The sequence below is a fragment of the Cyprinodon tularosa genome, unplaced genomic scaffold, assembly GCF_016077235.1.
Source record: "Cyprinodon tularosa strain WSP-4 unplaced genomic scaffold, ASM1607723v1 ctg783, whole genome shotgun sequence".
NCBI classification, from domain to species: domain Eukaryota; kingdom Metazoa; phylum Chordata; class Actinopteri; order Cyprinodontiformes; family Cyprinodontidae; genus Cyprinodon; species Cyprinodon tularosa.
The window spans coordinates 261,732-282,038 of NW_024039544.1; the positions used below are offsets into that span (position 1 = coordinate 261,732).

The window sequence follows — 20,307 nt, forward strand, 5'->3', positions numbered from 1 at the left end:
TTCCGTCCGTCTGCGGATGTGTTTTTTTTCTGTCTGCCAGCGCATGCGCACTGATGTGGTTTTTTGAGAAAAAACGTCCAAAACGTACGAAATAGTGTGCATAACTTTTCGTACGATTTCATACGCACTGATAATGAGAATATGTTGCCTCCATGATAGAAGGATCTTCAAAGACTAATTCCCGCTTCCTTCATCTTCAGTAGAATTGATCCATGCAGTGGTGTCTTCATAGGTCTGCCTAAAAGCAGATCAGACAGCTGCAGCTGATCCAGAATGCTTCTGCCAGCGTCCTCACTAGAACTAAGAAAGTAGAGAACATCAGCCCAGTTCTAAATTCCTTTACTGGCTCCCCGTATCTCAAAGAATAGACTTTAAAATCCTTCTGTTAGTCTAAAAATCACTGAATGGCTTCGCTCCAAAATAAACTGCAGATTGTTGGCAGTGGATCAACAGCCAGACCTCTAAGGTCTCCTTGATCTAATCTACTCTGCAAACTCAGAATCAAACATGGAGAAGCAGCTTTTAGCTGCTTCTGGAATAAACCCTCAGAAAACTAAAAAAGAGCTGAAACTGCTTTAAATCGAGATTAAAAATGTTCTGTATTGAGTGGCTTTTGACTAAACCGTTTAAACCTTCTTTAAGTTTTCAGTTCAACTTTCAGTTTTTCCTTTTGTTTTTTTAATCAATTCTATTATTTTTTAATATAGCCATTTTATTTTAATCGTTCATTTGTATTCTCTTTAACTATACATGTTGCCTTTATGTCGCTTCAGTATGCTTTTCTATTTCCTCTTATATACAGCACTTTGAACTTGCTGTGTTACTGAAATGCACTATAGAAATAAACTTGTGTGGCCATACGTGTGCAAACATTTGTACAGTTTAAGATGAACATTTTAATGGGTTATCCAGTTTATTGTTATAAAGGGTCAGGCCAGCATTATAAAAAGGAATGCAGACCTTCAGGATATCGTTTTTTTGGTACTTAAAGTTTGATAAATCTCTACTACTTATAAAGATGTACAGGATGAAGGATTTCGACCCTTTTTTCTAGGTCGTTCTGCCTCCTTTGTAGGTTGCCACCTATCAGGGCTTCGCACCATGGCGGAGTTTGTTTTCTTTATCGTTATGACTCAGGCGGAGAGCTGTCCCTGAGAGTTATCTGCTCTAAAGGATAAGTTTATCAGTACGGTCTCATTTATGTGTGCTTATTTTATGACAGATTTTCCTGCATAAGAAGCTAAATAACTCTTCTTAGATCAGAATAGTGCAGAAAAGATGCCAATGATGTTTGTCTGTTTTTATTCTTGCAAATATGTCATTATCTTCAGCAATCCCCTTTAGTAACTGAATCTACTCAGGTGCAAATTTTTACTTTTTAAATTTATAACAGTTGAAGGGTATAGCCATTATGCGACGTATGAAGGCTGAAAAGAGGCAAAGATTAATGGATTAGCTGGATTCTATGTGATGATCACATAGAAAACAGGACTGCTGCTTTGCTTATCCTTGTCAATGTTTGTTCTGATATTTCTTTAACATACATTTTCTATATCTTAACCTTATTTAAGTTTGGTTGCATCAAAACAACAAAATTCTGCTGGATTTTACAAGAATTTTAAGAGAAAACCAACATAAATTAGAACATAATAATGAAGTAGAGGCAATCCGGAAACTTTTCTATATTTCATTCCGTAAAAGTAAAAAAAAAAAAAATCCACTGGACTTGGTTCCCAAGATCTGAAGACATTTCGCCACCTCTCCATGAAGATTTCTCAATTCAAATGTCCCGATCCGCAGTGAGTTTGAGTCTTTATGTAGACAAGGCCTTGTATTGCTTGGAAACATGCAAATTAGGGCTGCAACAATGAATCGATAAAATCGACAAAAATCGACTTTTAAAAGCGTTGGCAACGAATTTCATCATCGATTAGTTTCTGTCGCGCGATTAATGCGTCATCCGCTGCCGTCGTCATCACTGCCACTTGATTGAAACGGGGAAGAAAAAAAAAATACGGCAGAGCGAGCCAGCGCCGTAGGTGCACAAAGGCTGTTTTCAAAAGGCAGTAACGTCAACTGTTCTAATGACCGATACCGCAAACGCAAGCTGCGTTTCAATTCGCAGACAGCCTGCGCTTTGTAAAGTGAAAAAAGTCGTAACATGCAACTTTTGTAAAAACAAATGAACATGGCACGGAAGCACCACTGTTATGATGCAGCACCTGAAAAGAAAACACGTTGGAGCCTTCGATGGCAGTGAAGAGAGCTGATCAACAGGGTGAGCGACCATGTTTGTTTGGTTTTAAAGTGGGGAAACGTAACGTTAGTTTCTCAGGTAGCTCATCTGATGCTTTCCTTACAGTGTTAGTAGGTTACAGACAGTGATAAGGTTGGCTACTTATTTTACTTTTAATTTCATTTGAATTAGCTTAAGCAGCGTTTATATTTTCTTTAAAAATAATTTAACTTGCAAATTATGAGGGCAAGGCTTTTAAAGTTTAAATCTTCTGGCAAAGATAAAGTAAAGAAGATCCTGCAATTTATGGAAGTAAAGCAGAATAAAATCCAGCAAGATCAGTAATATGTCAATTAATTATCTGCCACATTCCCATGGAAATATCTGTCTTTGGAGGATGTGTTTTTTACCACCCCTAGTTCTCCCATTTTTATTCCAAATACAATTTATAATTTGAATCACAGGGCTATTTTTATCTCTATGGTTGAGTATTCTCTCAAGTAGCAACTTTAACTGCTATACTTTCCTGTCTTAAAAGGCAGAACTCTTCTAGCCTAAAAAAACTCATTTGTTGAAATGGGGGAACCTATTGTTTGAACCCCTTAGGGGCTTTAAAAAACAAAAATGTCTTTTTTTGCGCTTTATGAAACAAAGTACCCTATATTTTGTGGATGTACAGCTACATTTCTCATGTAAGTTTAAGTAGTTTTAACACAAACATTTATTTTTCATATTGCACCAGGACAGTTAATGAGCAACCTGTACTTGTGTGCTTGTTTGTTCTGTCTAAAATGTTTATTTTGGAATAAAGAGGTTAATATAAAAAATATTTTTGTCCGATTCATCAACTTTTAAAATAATCGTTAGTTGCAGCCGTAATGCAAATAGAAACCGAATGTTGGCAACGTCTTCAAACTTTGGAAACCAAGTCCAGTGGATTTTTTATTTTTATTTAATGGAATGACTATGACCTGGATGACTGAGAATCTTCATCAGCATTTTCTACATTTTTTATTTCATAAATGTCTAGAAAAATGAAGTTACTCTGGTCAAATAAAACAAGATTTAACTTTCTAACCTTATACATAAAACACCTTTTTGCTGTGTAAAATTAACAGCACGCCACCACAAACTCACCATCCCTACTGTAAAACATGGCATGATGTGGGGAAGTATTTTAGCTGTTCAGGTGACGGAAAGAGAGCTGGGCAAGAGGCTCACCTTCCAGTTTTAGTCCAAATAAAGTAACTGTAGCTGTAATTTGATAAAATCAGAGGACTCGGGTAATGTAGAAAAAAAGCATTAAATTAAACAAACTATGCAAAACTATCAAGAATTATGTTTAAGAGCAGTTATAAACTTTGGAAGGAGCATGAATAACTGAAAATATCATCCTAATGGTTCTGAAAACCCTGGCTTTACTAAGATGCCTCCAAGTAGAAAGAGGAAAGAAGTCTGGTCCTGGATCTCTGAGGTAGGCAGTCTTCATAGATAACATCTCTCAACCCCTCAAATGTTGTAAAGACCACATTAATTACTAATTGTAAAGCTCGCACCCATCACTGTGAGCTGTATTCTCGTGTAGGGTGGTCTGCCTTGGCTAAACGGAGGCTTTGTCATTGGTATATATTTATATATAAGGCTATTCCTGGTGCGCTTCCATCTTATTTATGTTCACTTCTTATGAAAAAAAGTACTGGTCATTACTCTCTCCGTTCTCAGGCTGTTGTCTTGTTTTCTGTCCCACTTGTCAGTACTGAGCTGGGTAAAAAGGCCTTTGCTTACTCTGCTCCCTTTACATGGAATTTGCTGCAAAAATAACTTGAAACTTAGTAAATTGGTTCCTTTGAATACCTTTAAGCTGAGAATGAGATGTTTTGAGTTGGATTCCCTCACATGTAGGGGTGTAAATAATAATCGTTTTGTATCAATGCATCGATCCAACAGCCGACGATCCGATGCATCGATACGTCCGCAAGAGAATCCATTTATGTTTTTTTTTCCCTCCGGTCTATTTTTATCCATTTGCTCCTGGGCGTAATTCTCCTCCCGTGCTGCGGTGGCGCTAAACCTATTTTGCCCTCCTACCTCGCTTCCTGGTTATACTCTTACAGCAGTGTGTCGCAGTGAGCTTGACACAGACATTTTTAAATTATGCTCAATATTGAAGCGTGGTCTGTGCTACACACTGTGGGTCTAGATACGGCCGAGGCGGCGAGGAAGTGGGGACGAGTTTAGTCCGACGACGGAGGGACATGAGGGCCAAAAAGAGCGGAGATCCAGGTGGAAAAAGGGTCCCAGCGTTCTCGCACACCTCGCTCTTCTAGCGGGTCAAACTTCACCAGTTGTTTTCCGCAATTTCGGTCATAAAAACAAAACAAGCCGGCTTCCTGTCTGCGGCATTGTCTACCGTCAGCTACAATTTTGGTGAGGAGCAGCGGAGCGTCTGTGAAGGGGGCGGGACGTCTGGAGCCAAGGTATTGCATTGCACTCATTGCACTGATTTTCTGCAGTATTTTTGCAGTATTTTTTGATGCAACTTTTCTACTTCTGTTATTTGTTGTTGTCTCTAAAAAAAAAAACATAACGATATTACAGCTTTCATTGATTTATTTCAAACTTGAAACTTTGTTTAGCCTGTAAGGTGTAAAAAAAAAATAAAAATAAAAATCGATTAATCAAATCGAATCGAATCGCATCGTAGTGTATTCTTGAGTATCGAAAATAATCGAATCGTTGGGTCAGGAAATCAATACTGAATCGAATCGTCATGATGGATGTGATTTACACCCCTATTCACATGTCAATGTTTTAATTGAAATTTTATTGAATATTTGGCTTTTATGTGTGTGTCTTTGTACGTATGTAATGATGTGATGTAATTTTGACGCCTATCTTGGCCAGGTCTCCCTTGCAAAAGAGATTTTTAATCTCAATGGGTATTACCTGGTTAAATAAAGGATAAATAAAAAATAAATAATAATCAAAACAGTCTGTCTAGTCTTGAAATAAAAAAAAAACTGTAATAAGGTTTTGTTTTTGCTTTTATTTAAACTTATTCTCCCATTTGCATCGGCCTCTGCAGGATTCTCATCTGAGCAAAAAGGACTGACTGCATTTTTTTGCTGCAGAGGCAGGGAGCATTCCTGCAGTGAGAGGAGCATGAGGACAGAGAGAGGCAGAGACTTCAATCATAATCCTCTGCAGATTATCTCATCCAGGTCATCTACATGCAGAACGCCTGATTACTTTTAAAATCAATAATTAAGATGCATCTGATTTGATTTTCAAATTCTGGTGCTCTCCAGAGAAGAATGCAGGTTTAACTGATCAGCAGATCTCCTAAAACTCCTGCATTGTTAAAACAGACAAACTGAACAGGATAACTAATGATCTGTCAGATGTCTCCAATAAACAGAGGCTGCTTTGGTCAAGGTGTCCTCTTCTGTTTGCTGCCCTCTCTTCCTGTCCTCAACACAAACCCAGTGAGAGAAAAGACTGCTGACTCTGCAGCGTTCATGGACATGCAGGAAGGCAGTGGGAAGCAGCAAAGTCTGTGATTGGCTAGTGTGAACCCCACCCACTTTAAATCTACAGGAAAAAAAAAACAAAAACTGACTCAGACTGCAGAGGCGCAGCAAATTGGGTATGACTATCCACTTTAGTGCAGGGGAGGGCTGTGCCTCCTCCGCCTGTTCTCTCCATGCACACTTTCTGTAGTGGAGAAATGGCTCGAGGTATTGCTGCTGAAATGCAAACAGAAGGCTGCTTTACTAACAGCTTATATGCATGAAAATGACTCATATATTTGGGACAGAATGCTGACCTGAACATTTTCCGAAGTATTTTAGGATATTTCGGTGTTGTCATGACAACACATGATATGCGTGGGTCTGATTTACAGTGTTACATTTTGTTTTCCTCTGGGAGAAATTGAAAGAAATGCATTTCTGTTCTCACTAAGTTTTATGTCAAGATATAAAGAGAAAAATTACATAACCTCATTACAAAATGATTGTACCTTGGCTTGGTTATGCAATGCCTTGCTAGATTATTCCCCTCTTCAACTTTCTTTTTCGAATCTTTTTTTTTTCAACCAGAAACTCTGAAGTGAAAAAAAAGATGCATGTTTTTCCAATCTTTTTACGAATAGAAAAAAACAGCATCATGCACCTGTACTTACCGTAGCCCTGTGGAACTTTTCGCTAATACAGCTGGAGCCCGCTTGGGGGAATTTCTCCAAGGATTTTTAAAGACTGAGACATTATTTTTGCAAAATAGATCAAATTACGTCAGATAGGATGTCAGAGGCATTGGGCGGCTAACCTGGAGAAGACTATCTTTAACCATCAGTTATAAAGATGCTGATTCCTATTTTGATTTAGGACTGAACTTTGACTAGGCCACTCTGTCACATGAATATGGTTTGATCTTAGCATTCATTGTAGCTCTGACTGTATGTTTGGAAGTGTTGGTCTGCTCACCCTTAAAAATCCATTAAAAAATCAAAAAAATATCCACTGGACTTGGTTTCCAAGATTTGAAGACGTTTTGCTACCTCTCCAGGAAGCTTTCTCAATTCAAATGTCTGGATCCGCAGAGGCGGTGGACTTAGATTCCAGCTTCCAAAAACATACAATTCAATTATAGACATGATCCCTTCCAGATATTACCAAACCCCCCACCCCATCGCAGAGGAACGAGGGACCTACCCGCTCCAGCCGGTGAACAATACCTCCTTAACGACCGACTCTTAACAATCATAGACAGGTTTCAGGTACAGGAGACTATCCCCTAACCTGACTCCGCCAGATGGATTTGCTCCGCATATCCATCTGGAAACCGTCGGTTGAAGTAATTTTGGGAAGGGGCGAAAATACTGGTTAGCTGATTGGCCTATGTTGGTGATAGATGGGCCAAATAAACCAATCAGATCAACGAAGCATATGACGTACTAACAGCCAGGCTACTCTTGCCGAAACCAGTCAGGAGAAGAGCAAAAACATCTTTTCCTCTGAGAAAAGCCTCCAGAGCAGTGTTTTGCTCTTCTTTCAGTGAAGAAATACTCTGTAATTCCGATAAAACTTGCTCGATAGCCACGCTAACGCTAGTTTCATCAGCTGAAGCCGCCATGTTCCTTAGACTGAACTGTCGCGCTTCTTGTTGCGTCACACCTCAACCCGCCTCAAAGCAAACGCTGATTGGACGTTCGTTTGGTGAACGGCTCCAAATTTTCTTTAACGGAGAGTCTCCAGACTGATCTGCGAGTGAAACCTTGAAAGCTTGCGAGATCAGGATGGTCTCACAAGGCTAACAATCCCCCCCCTTTAACGACCGACCCTCAGAATCATACACAGGTTTCAGATATTACAGGCTAACGATGGAACTAAATGACCCATTCATCGGTTACCATTTGCATGTTTCCAAGTGATACAAGGCTTTGTCTATATAAGACTCAAACTCACTGCGGATTAGGGATGGGAATCGAAAACCGGTTCCTGTTCAGAACCGGTTCCGTATTTTCCGATTCCATGGCATCGTTTGGCAGCTCGCTGAACGATTCTTTTTTCGATTCCCGCAGCACCAGAGCCTAGAGCGCCGGCTCTGGGGAGCACGACTTACGTCACGTTTTTTTACGTACGTTACGTAAGTTACGCAAGTTACGCAAGTTACGCAAGTTGGAAGAACTATTCGAGGAGGAAGACAACGAGCTGCGGTCACTTTGTGAATCAAAGCCCCGTCTTTCCTTAGCCCAGAGGGTAGATCAGGAAATCCAGCTCTATAAAAGCTTGCCCTCCATCCCCTGCAGGGATAGCGCCACACTGTGGTGGTGGAACAAGCAAGATACGCTGCCCTTGCTATCTGACTGGCTGAAAACTACCTCTGTGTGCAGGCTTCCTCCACCCCATCTGAGAGGGTGTCCTCCATGACTGGAGACACCATAAGCCCTGAAAGATCCCGTATCCTTCCAGAAAAAGCAGATATGCTCATCTTTCTGCAAAATAACTGTTAATTTTCCCTACTACTGTTTTATAATTAGTATTTTTTGTTATTTAAAATAGGTTATTATCCCATCATTTGTTATTAGACATTGTTGGTTATTAAGTTTGTTCTTGTATTGATTTTTCATTTAAACACAGATGTTACTCCAGTTTCACATTTCCTGTGGACATCTTGATCTTGTTGATTTTGTAAGATTGTGCAATAGTTAAGTAAACACAGTTGATGCTGATAATCAAACTGTTTGTTCTCCTTTTTTCCCCAAATTGGAATCGAAAAAAGAATCGATAAAGAATCGAATCGTTTCATAGAATCGAAAAGGGAATCGGAATCGTGAAAATCTTTTCAATTCCCAACCCTACTGCGGATCCAGATATTTGAATTGAGAAAGCTTCCTGGAGAGGAGAAATGTGTTCAAAACTCGGAAACCAAGTCCAGTGGATATTTTTTTTTATTTTTACGGAATGACAATAGCCCCATTTACACTACCCTTGAAAAACCAATCAATGCCGAGACCGGTCCGAGCTCAGATCAGTTAACCAGGCCGAGCTCGGTTCTGACGACCGTTTACACATCACGCTATCTGGGTTCCTCGACTCCTCGCCTCCTAGTGACGATCTGCGGTATTACTGCCGGTATTGAAGGAGGAAATCAAGCAGTTGGTGGCGGTAATGCACCAAAACTTGTTTGCCAACCGCCATAAAACACAAGAAGAAGAAGACGAAGAAGGACGGAATCAAGCAAATCGAAATGGCGGCGCCCGTCACATTCAGAAAGTTATGCTTGATTATTATTGCTGTACTTCGGTGTTATTTAAAATGCAATTATTTAAAATGTTGCATGGAGAACATTTCGATTGTTGTTTATAGTTGAAGAAGAAGTTGTTTTTCTTCTTCCGTTTTTGGAGGGGCGTTACCGCCAACTACTGGAATGGAGTGTGAATCGCGATGTGCAGCCAGACGGAGATGAAGCGTTCTGCTCATGTGATCTTGTTATCAGAGAACCGAGCCAGGGAAAAACCGAGCCGAGCTCACCTCTGGAACTGGTCTGCAGTTAGCTTGGTCCGGTTGTGTCTAGCTCGGTTCAGTTCAGTTTGCTTTCCCTTTACACACGATAAGTTATCTCAGTTACTGAGCTCGGTCTCTGCACGGTTTTTCAGGGGTAGTGTAAATGGGGTATATGACCTGGATGACTGAGAACCTTCATCAGCATATCCATTAAAAAGCTATTTAAACACCTCATGCTTCTGTCAGCAGCATCGATGCATCCCCACATAAAGATGCTGCCTCCACTATGTTTCACTGAGGAAGTAGACGTTTCAGGGGATTTTTTAAGTGTTGGATTTCTACCATACATCTTGCTTTACATGCAGTAGTAGAACATTCTGTTTCCATTACTGTGGTCACGGTTAATCTGTGATAAATTCTTGAAATGTTTCTATGGATATCTTTCTAAAAGAATGTTGTGTGTTGTGCTCTTTGTTCTTGATAATGCATTCAGTGTAATATGTTCTCTAACAGATTTTATGAGGCCAGAAACAGATCAGCTAGATGCTGGTGAAGATTCTCAGTCATCCAGCTCATAGTCCTTCTAAAAAGTTAAAAAAACAAACAATCCACTGGACTTTGTTTGCAAGTTCGAAGATATTTCGCTTTCCATCCAGGAAATCCACACAAGGCTTTGTTTTTGGTCGACTCTATAAAGCATCAAACTCAACACTATTTCTGACATTTTGAATTGAAAAAGCTTCCTGGATGAGAAGCAAAACCACTTAAAACTTGGAAACAAAGTCCAACTGATTGTTTTTTCTTTTACTTTTTTCTTTTACTTTTTTGGAAAGATGAGCTAGATGTTTAATGTAACACAAAGGTACTTTCAGAGAAACAGGTAATTAGGTTTCACTGAAAATAAAGAAATCTGACATCTTCTGGATCTATTTAAGCATCTTTAGTTCCTTTGACATTCTTCTCTCGTGTCTCAGACGAATAACCTGCATCTGTTTGCTCTATCTAAGCATATACTCTTCATTCAACATTTTTTTTTCATATTCTTAGAGAATGTAATAATATTGGTTGATATTGTGTAAAAAAATGCATATCAAGTTCAGTGTAAAATGATTTTCATTGAATAAATCAATTTAGCTTTACCTGCAACAGCAGGTGTCCTAAAACTGGAAATGAGGCACAAGGTCTCAGAGAGAAATGAATGGAAATCGCTCTGTACTGCTGAGACAAAGATGTGACTTTAGGTTCAAGAAGACACTCAAAGAGCTCCCCAAAGTTATTTTGATGAGAGAAATAATCTGTTCCCCTGATGGCACAGAAGGCTGTTGGTTCACAAGCGTATTCTCCTCACTCGTCCACTAAACTTAACGACACGATATATAAACCTAAAGAAATCAGGAGAACAGAACATTTAAGAGGATTAATTTTCACAGAACACGGGAGGCTGCACTCTGAGAAATCAAACAGTGATGTCATTTGCATTATGTAACTCTTCTATGATCAGATTACAATCAAAAATTGTGTTTTTGTGCTAAACATAAGCAGATTAGATTGAATTAAAAAAAAAAAACAGAAGAGATTTCCAAACAAGGAAAGAGAAAGGAATGATTTCAACATCTCTCTCCTATTTAATATTGAAAAGGTGTGTATGCTAATTAATAGTGTCGACGGTTGCTTCATGTGTAAGAAAAAAAAAAACTGGGACCTAAAATCACGTTTTAATGTATTAAAACAACAACAGATTTTAATTCAAGTAAAGATAATCCACCAAAATCAATGGAATCCTATTCATTTAAAGGTAAAACATATTTATGCAAATTCATATTGTCTGTTGCAGTTAACGAAGGTTGGCTTCCTGTTATTTCCCAGGATGCTTAGTTGCATATTTTTGTATGCTCTTTAGCACCATAGAATATAGTTATATTTAGATACCTCATGGTCACTTTTAAATGGTTAGTGATTGTTTTTATTTCCATATTCTAACAAATAGCCCTCTTCTATAACTAGACTTTATGATAAATTAGCTGAATTTGTTTAATTGATTTAAAGAACCATAAAAAAGTAAAAATTTCTATTATTTCACTGTTAGATAAACTGGTTTCACTTTTGTTTCTGAGAGAATCTGATTCCAACAAGGAAATCCAATGATGGTGACTCAATATTATTCATCAAACTAAACAAAACTGGCTAAATTAACCCTTAGTATTTGTTAAATTTCACTTCATAGCATTAAGTTTTACACATTTCTACAGAGCTGGATTTAGTGATTTTATGCACTCAATTAATTTACTGAAATTATTATGTTTAGAGTAAATGCTATATCAATTTATCCAGTTTAATAATTAAACCAGTTGACATTATGTATAAATAAATTCAACATCTCATCCCTCTGTATCTCTAAGTCCAAACATGTAGCTCACACAGAAAGAAAACGCCTTTAAGAATCAATGCACTGCAGCATCAAACCCTGTGAGGAAACCTACAATTTTAACCCAGAGTTTTAATTGATTAAGAGAAGTGTTTCATTTGTAGTGTAACCAGTCAGCCTTATATGGATGATAAAAACTCATTGATTCATTTATCTGTAACATATGTTCGTGGTGTTTTTTACACTCCTCTCTGATGCACCACTATGTGTTGGTTTAGAGAATTTATACCCACATTTAGCCTCACATCTGGCCCTGAACTGCAGAAACTTGCCCCTCCCAGACCCATCTCCAGTCTTGTTTAAGAATACTGCAAAAATTATCTAGAAATAAGTTTAAAAAAATCTTAAATTAAGTGTTTTTAGCCTAGATTTTAGCTGGTAAATAAGATTATTTGTCAATGGAATGAGTATTTTTACAGTTGTAATAAGATATTGATATAATATGCACTTGAAATAAGATGATGCAGTTGTTTTTTTCTTATTTTAAAAGCCAATTGTCCTGATCCATTGGCAAAGTGTCTCACTTTTCTCCTGAATTCAAGAAAAATTTGACTTATTTTAAGAAAAAAATGTTTTTCTTTTTTTGCAGTGTAAGGTCATATACTGATTCATAAACACGGTTAAACTCAGTATTGTTAGAATCATTATTAGTATCAGTTCCTCCAAATATTCTGGGTTTGCAGCCATTAAGGGACATTTTGTGTAAATATACTGTATATCTAACAGTGTTTTGTACGGAAGAGGATTAGGGCCAGTGGGAAAAAAAAATTAACTGATTTTTACATTTTATTTCAGTTTAGTATGGGAAAAAAGTCAGAATTCTGAGGAAAAAAGTCAGAATTCTGACTTTAATCTCAGAATTCTGTCTTTAATCTCAGAATTCTGACTTTATTCTCAGAATTCTGACAATAAAAAGTCAGAATTCTGAGAAAAAAGTCAGAATTCTGACTTTAATCTCAGAATTCTGTCTTTAATCTCAGAATTCTGACCTTTTTCTTAGAATTCTGACTTTTTTATCGTCAGAATTATGACTTTTTTATTGTCAGAATTCTGACTTTAATCTCAGAATTCTGAGAATAAAAAAAGTCAAAATTCTGAGGTTAAAGTCAGAATTCTGACTTCTTTCTCAGAATTCTGACTTTAATCTCAGAATTCTGTCTTTAATCTCAGAATTCTGACCTTTTTCTTAGAATTCTGACTTTTTTTCTTAGAATTCTGTCTTTAATCTCAGAATTCTGACCTTTTTCTTAGAATTCTGACTTTTTTTATCAGAATTCTGACTTTAATCTCAGAAATTTGACTTTTTTTATTGTCAGAATTCTGAGATTAAAGTCAGAATTCTGAGAAAGAAGTCCGAATTCTGACTTTAATCTCAGAATTCTGTCTTTAATCTCAGAATTCTGACCTTTTTCTTAGAATTCTGACTTTTTTTCTTAGAATTCTGTCTTTAATCTCAGAATTCTGACCTTTTTCTTAGAATTCTGACTTTTTTTATCAGAATTCTGACTTTAATCTCAGAAATTTGACTTTTTTTATTGTCAGAATTCTGAGATTAAAGTCAGAATTCTGAGAAAGAAGTCCGAATTCTGACTTTAATCTCAGAATTCTGTCTTTAATCTCAGAATTCTGACCTTTTTCTTAGAATTCTGACTTTTTTTCTTAGAATTCTGTCTTTAATCTCAGAATTCTGACCTTTTTCTTAGAATTCTGACTTTTTTTATCAGAATTCTGACTTTAATCTCAGAATTTTGACTTTTTTTATTGTCAGAATTCTGAGATTAAAGTCAGAATTCTGAGAAAAAAGTAAGAATTCTGACTTTAATCTCAGAATTCTGTCTTTAATCTCAGAATTCTGACCTTTTTCTTAGAATTCTGACTTTTTTATCGTCAGAATTCTGTCTTTAATCTCAGAATTCTGTCTTTAATCTCAGAATTCTGTCTTTAATCTCAGAATTCTGACTTTTTTCCCCATGTTAAACTGAAATAAATTTTAAAAATCAGTTATCTTTATTTTTTTTTCCCAGTGGCCCTAATCCTCTTCCGTAGTTTTGTGTTCACTGATTAAAAAAAAAAAAAAAAAAGGTATTACAAGCTGAAACATAAACTTTGGATAGATTTTAGTTTAGATTTCGGTTTAGCAGGTTAACATCCCAAACTGCCCTCATCACCTTTCTTAAACTCCTCCAGCATGGCGTCCAGCTTGGTGTCGTTGAAGACGCAGTGCAGCGGGTGTTTGTAGAACTGGGTTATGGTTTTCAGCGGAGTGCAGTCATCCGGGTCCACGAAGGCCAAGTCCTTGACGAAGAGGATGCCCACTATGTTGGACCTGTCGTCCTCAAACACCGGGATCCTGGTGTATCCGCTCTGCATGATCTCTGACATGGTGTTAAAATCCAGCACCGCGTCCGACGCTAGCATGAAGCAGTCGGTCAGCGGCGTCAGGACGTCCTCCACGGTTTTGGTGCGCAGCTCCAGCGCTCCTTGGATGATGTTCAGCTCCTCTTTTACCAGATCGTGGTACGGGTCTGTGACGCGCAGCATCTCCAGGAGTTTCTCTCTGGTGTAGAAGTTAGAGATCTCCTGGTTAAGGATGAGGTCCAGGAGTTTACTGATGGGATAAGATATGGGGAAGGAGAGCACCATGAGGAGCCGCGTCACCCAGATGGTTTTGGACGCGATGGCCAGACCGTGACGCGATGCCACGGAGTGGGGAAGGATCTCTCCGATGAAGAAGATGCCGAACGCGCAAATGACAGTGGAGAGCCAGGTCATGCCCAGGATCTGGCACATCCACACCGCCAGAGACGCGTTGATGATCGCATTGCCCAGCAGCAATGTGCACAGGACGTAGTTCCCGTGCCGACGCACGGACTCGATTTTCCTGGCATAGTTCTGCTCCTTGTCGGTGCCGCTGTTCTGGAGGACCTGTAGCTCCACGGGGTCCAGCGCCAACAAGCTTAAGTTCAGTCCGCTGAAAAGAGCAGAGAGCCCGAGCAGGAGGACGGAGACCAGGACCTGCAACCAGAGCTCCGGCACAGCAGAGCGCTCTGTCACGGCAACCCAGAAGTCCCTGGTCCGGTAGTGTTCCCACTTGGATCCATCGAAGGCGCACATGGAGTAGTACTTAATCTTCTCCCCCCTCCGCAGGTCTTTGGCCAGCAGCTCGACCAGCACTGAGTTCTGACTGGAAGCAGATTTAAAGGAACCTAAAACTTCGATGTCGGACGTCCTGGCGTTTTTGTCCATGCACATGTTCCTCTTGGGGTGGACCTGCCCCTCTCTGCCAGGACTCGGCTCCTCAATGAAGGCGATCCAGGGCGCGGCATTGTTGGCACGGGTCCCCGCGGTGCGATTCAGCCTCTGCGGGGAGGTGGAGTAGTAGACCCGCAGAATGAAGCGAGTCCCTTCCGTGGCTTTCAGCACCCCGTCCGCCACGGACAGCTCCGCTCCGGTCTCCTCCGGACGGAAGCCGAGGAGGCAGAGAGAAGGAGCGGGGAGCAGCCCGCCGAGGCAGAGCAGGATCCACAGACAGCGGGACGGAGAGAGAGGGGCCCCGCAGGACGCGGGGGACCCGAGGCGGCACCGCGCGGCCGCATCCTCCGCAGCCATGATGCGGTGTGATCAACTGGGCATCGGGAGTCACGTGGTGCCGCCTGGTTCCGGTGCTTGTGGGAAAAGGAGGGACCTTTAACAACGTTGCTGATTCTAGCGATGCATCAAAGGAGGAGATGCACCATCAACGTCATTACGTCACTTTCTAATAATAACCTCCAGCTTCTTACCTGAACGTCACAGGTCTCCCACAGGGGATTATAGGTGTTTTCATCATTTAAATAAAGTTATGATGCTATTCTGAACAACAGCAGGCAATGTGTGAAAGTCTTCAATTTACTTTCCTTCTCCCGTTTGGTTGATAATAAATCCTGCAGGTCTTCCTCAACAATCCGAGATATAAGCGGACTTTATAGCTCACCAGGGGCGAATTTTAAATTGTGTGGCCTTAGGCAAAGACAGGCAGGGGGCCCTGTGAATTGAGAAGACAACACATAAAACAGACCCATTCTACAGATGCAGAAATTTTAATAGAATAGACATACATTAATTATTCTACTTTTTTCCCTCTCTTCTTGTCCCTTTTCTTACCGTTTTCCTCTCTATGTTTTCTTTTGTCCCTTTTTCTTTTCATTTTGGCAATGTGCTCCGCTGACTTTTAATGCTGTCTCAAAAGGAATGAAAGAATTTCGAAACACAAAGCCCATTCTAACTTAGCTGATTGCTCCTCTCTGTGTTTCAGCAAAAGTAAATAACCCAGTCCTTCGTTTCACTACAGACAAGCCATGATCTGCTTATCTGTTCTCCATTTTTCATTTAAATGAAATGATGGATGCATAAAGCCTGACAGCGGACAAAACAGAGGAGAGCAGGAGGTTGGGTTACGAATCTACATGCTCTGGAGAGCAGAGTTCCCTGCTTTTATATGTTGTTGCCAAAGTCTCCACCAGCAGAAGAAAGTCACTAGATTTGGCGCTAAGCGCTTTTCTGTAATAAAAGTGCTTGAGTTGGCAACACTGCTCTTCCCGCCGTTTGTTTTCAAATGATTTGCTGCTGCTTGTTTGAACCTTTATGCACGTGTAGCAAATGCACTGATCCAATGTGGTGAACACTGAAGGGGGAGGGGGCCCAAGATATATATTATAAGCTTTCTGATGGCATTTTGATGAAAGTGTTTTTTTATTAAAAACATAATGTGCACAAATAAGTAATAGCTGTATTAACCATACATGTAAAATACGTTTTATGGGGGCCCTAGGCCCCTATGGCTGAACACTAAATTTTATGATAATTTTAACATCAAATTTGATTGACTGATGAAGTATTGAAGAAAACAACATGTCACTTAATTTACTTCATTCCAAGCCCCAGCCCTTGACCCAGTATCAGGAGCACATAGTTTGTGTTTAAATGAACTTATTGATTCTCATATTTCAAAGGATTTTACACTAAAGTAAATAGTTATTAATGACTGAACATCATTACAGAGTGATGTGTTTTTGGGCTCACTCCTGACATCTTCCAGCAGTGACGTCACGGTGCGGTAAGCCTAGCGCCATTCTCCCCACTTTACAAGCAAAATCAATGGGAACTACTAGACACATCTGCAATCAACAACAATTATTGAAGATTTCCAGAGGACTTCACCATTGAAATTCACCAGAGCTATAGTGAAACTGACAATGCCCACGTGCATGGCAGCTGGATGCGGGAATACATCAGGTAAAGGTAAAAAAAATGGGTTATATACTTTCATTGTCAACTTGAAGAGGGAGGATTTGCCATCGAACTTCTGGCCAGAGAAAAAACCCGTAATATGTAGCCAACATTTGGAAGAAGAATGTTTTCAAGATGACTTGGATAATAGCGCGTTGTGACAAACACCAGATACAGCACTGAGGCTTGATCAACAGCCGATACCGCACCGTGACGTCACAAGCCAGTAGGTGGCAGTAGTGTTCTTTGACAAACATGGATGCCTCCAGTAAAGCACATTCAAATGAAAATTACTCTTAATTAAAAACACTTATTATTTATTGAACAGTATGTAAGAATTTTACATTTGAATTAATTTCAGAAGTTTGAATGCTGAATATGACCGGATTTCTCCTTTAAAGCAGCAGAACAAGGCCAGACAATGACACTAAGCACATTCAAATGAACTTACTTTTCATTAAAAATACATAATTTATTGCAAAGTATTTAATAAATGCCTCTGTGTGCGTCTCTGTTGTGCACTTGTATATGTCCTTATTGGTTTAAGGGTAGGATTTTGTGAATGTGACTGGATGAATGTGAAGCTGTTTCTGTGTGGTTGCCTCCCTGTCGCACCCACTGAACACCCTAGGCTCAAGTGTGAGCAGGGCCTGCCTCCTCCCCCTTCTGGTTATGCTCCCCGTCAGTGCCAGCTTCCTGTGTCTGCTGAACGGTACTCTCTGTCCTGGGTTGTGTACTCCAATAGATGCTGTCTAATTCCTAGTAACTGCCAGGCCAGTCCTGACCGGCCACTGGTCAAAACACATGGGCTAGCAGAAGTTCCGGTTGCTGACCCTGATGAATCCCTCCTCACCTACGGCAGCTTCATATTTTAAATAAACTTTCCAAACGCCACCTATTGTCTCTGGTTGAGTTCTTGGGAAAAATTGTCCCCAACACTGATTTTCTTGGTCCATCATCTACATGTTTTGGGTGTATAAAATGCAAACCAACTCCTCTGCCAGCTCTCAAATCGGCAAATCAGGCAGTAAAAAACTAAACCCATTCTGACTGTGCCATAGTGAGGATCTAATAAAACTTTTGTTATATGTTAAATTCACTAACTTTAATACAGCTTTAATAAATACAAATAACAACATAGGGATGATTGTGTGACCAACTACATTGAGTTTTGTGTGAAGCCATCAGGCTCTTTTGAATAAAGGAGTCCTGTCCAAGCTACAAGCACTGGCTAATTGGAGAAAGTTCTGTGGAACATGAGAAGGAGCTCCGAGAATAAATAGAGCTTAAGTTGAAGCTGAAGAAGAATGCACGTGGTGCTGAATGAGCAGGAGACAGAGCTGCGGTATAGAAGTAGGGGAGATGTTTGCTCAGGGATAAAACATTTTTAAAAAATCTAATAAGTTAGAAGATGACAGGTGATCACACTCACTCTGTATGACTGATATGGGCTCTCTCTCAGGGGTGTTACTCTGTGATCAAATTTGGTGGAGACACTCTAAGGCAGGGGTGTCAAACTGGTTCCAGAAAGGGCCGTGTGGCTGCAGGTTTTCTTTCCAACCAAGCAATAGCACACCAGACTCCAGTCATCTCACCAAGTGAGTTCAATCTGAATATGATGAGCTAATGAGATGACTGGAGTCTGGTGTGCTATTGCTTGGTTGGAAAGAAAACCTGCAGCCACACGGCCCTTTCTGGAACCAGTTTGACACCGCTGCTCCAAGGATTGGTGGTTAAGCAACCTGAATGCATTAGTTTTGGGAATCTTTTCTAATTTATTAGATTTTAGTCGTGGGCATGGCAGTGTCTGGATGGATCAATGAGTGGGTAACAGTAGAGAAGCTGCAGAGTGGTGTGTTAAATTAAGACGCTTCTTGGTCTTCACCCTGGGTTGTCAAGGTTTTGGCGAATGCTTTCCTATTGTTGGGAACACAAGAGTACCAAAATACACTATTTTGTTTTTACATGATTGCTGATTGATTGATTAATGGATGGTAGAAAATGTTTAAAATCATTGCATCTAATTAGACTTAATCTGATACATCCCAACAGCGCTGTAATGCCATAAGAACTGGGGTGTGTATTTTGAGTTCTAACGACTCTTGCCTCTGCCCCTGATATTCGTAAATGATAATCAAAGTTTATTAAAACATACCTTCTAATGTTTAAAGGTCTTCTGTTCCAGACCTAAGTAATATGAAAAAGTTGTATGTTGGTGTGGGGTTAAATGGGCCAGTTTCTCATCTCATTGATGAACATAATCTGAGTTCCCATTTATTTCTTACTAAGGTAAGTTTAGAGAGTTGTGATGATGGCCATGGCTGCCATTGAAATAGAGAGATCCGGGTCTCTGTATTTTCTGCTGCTCGTTCATCACCCACGCACATCACCCACTGCCAAAATATTGGGTTTATAAAAAAATTCCTTACAGTAATAAAAAAAAATGCTGCAATCCCTAGTCAACCTCACCTCCTGCTACAGTTTTACTCTAGTAGTCTATCTTGCAGAAAAGTGATCTATAACATCATCATATGACAACTCATATGAAATCACATTATTAGAACCTATGATGGAAAGTCCACTAAGACATTCTTTCATTGTGGCAGATCTCAGGGATGTTTGAATGAGTTTAAGCTTGGGAAAAGTGGCAGAGATTCTCAGAGCAACCCACATGTTGGGGTAAATTTCTGTCAGCTGCTTCTTGTGCAGGATAGTCAACAGTTACAGGTTTGCAGCATGGTCTGTTGCATCAGTGTTTAATCCTAATGCTGCATCACCAGATTGTTCTGAGATGGACACAACAGAAGGATATTTTGAAGTTAAAGAATCTGCGATGACTGGAGATGGCCCAGGATTTTCAGACTAGCGTTATGAACATTGACTGCATTATGAACGCTGACTGTTACACTGAACAGGAAAATTATATAAAAAGAGTGATTCATGGTTGAGAATAAATTAGTTACTGAAATATACTAGCTAAATTTGGTTGCTCATCTTGCTTTGAAAAAACTTCCTTGACTGGTCCAGACAAAGCACTAAGTAGAAGATACGTGACTCAATCTAATTGTCATGAACCGAGGACAGATGGACCCAGTATTCAAGGAGAGACAGTCAGTAGGAAAGTTCAAAACGTTTATTAAATAACAAAACAATAACTAAAATGGAGCTGAGGCTCGCGGACACTGCAGGAGGGGGGCGGGGCACCGCCAAATCTCAGACACTCTGTGGGAGAAACACAGGTAAGTGACCACGATCATCTGACAGAAGATGACTGAGTTGGTCACTTACCTGGTTTAACAGTCCAGACCAAGAATGTCCCCAGTGCTGCAGTTCCAGAGGTCTTGCAGGAAGCCGATCCTGGTCAGGGATTC

At 39.8% G+C, this 20,307-nt stretch overlaps 1 protein-coding gene across 1 annotated transcript in view; it reads right to left on the minus strand.

Moving 5' to 3' along the window:
- The window catches only part of LOC119773775 (metal transporter CNNM1-like), a 40,449-nt gene extending 25,077 nt beyond the window's left edge, over positions 1 to 15,372 (minus strand). The window contains exon 1 of the mRNA XM_038270908.1: positions 13,837 to 15,372. Within this exon, the coding sequence (XP_038126836.1) occupies positions 13,837 to 15,277 (1,441 nt within the window). The 5' untranslated portion in view covers positions 15,278 to 15,372. The remainder of the gene's footprint in view (positions 1 to 13,836) is intronic.
- Between the last annotated feature and the right edge of the window lie 4,935 nt (positions 15,373 to 20,307).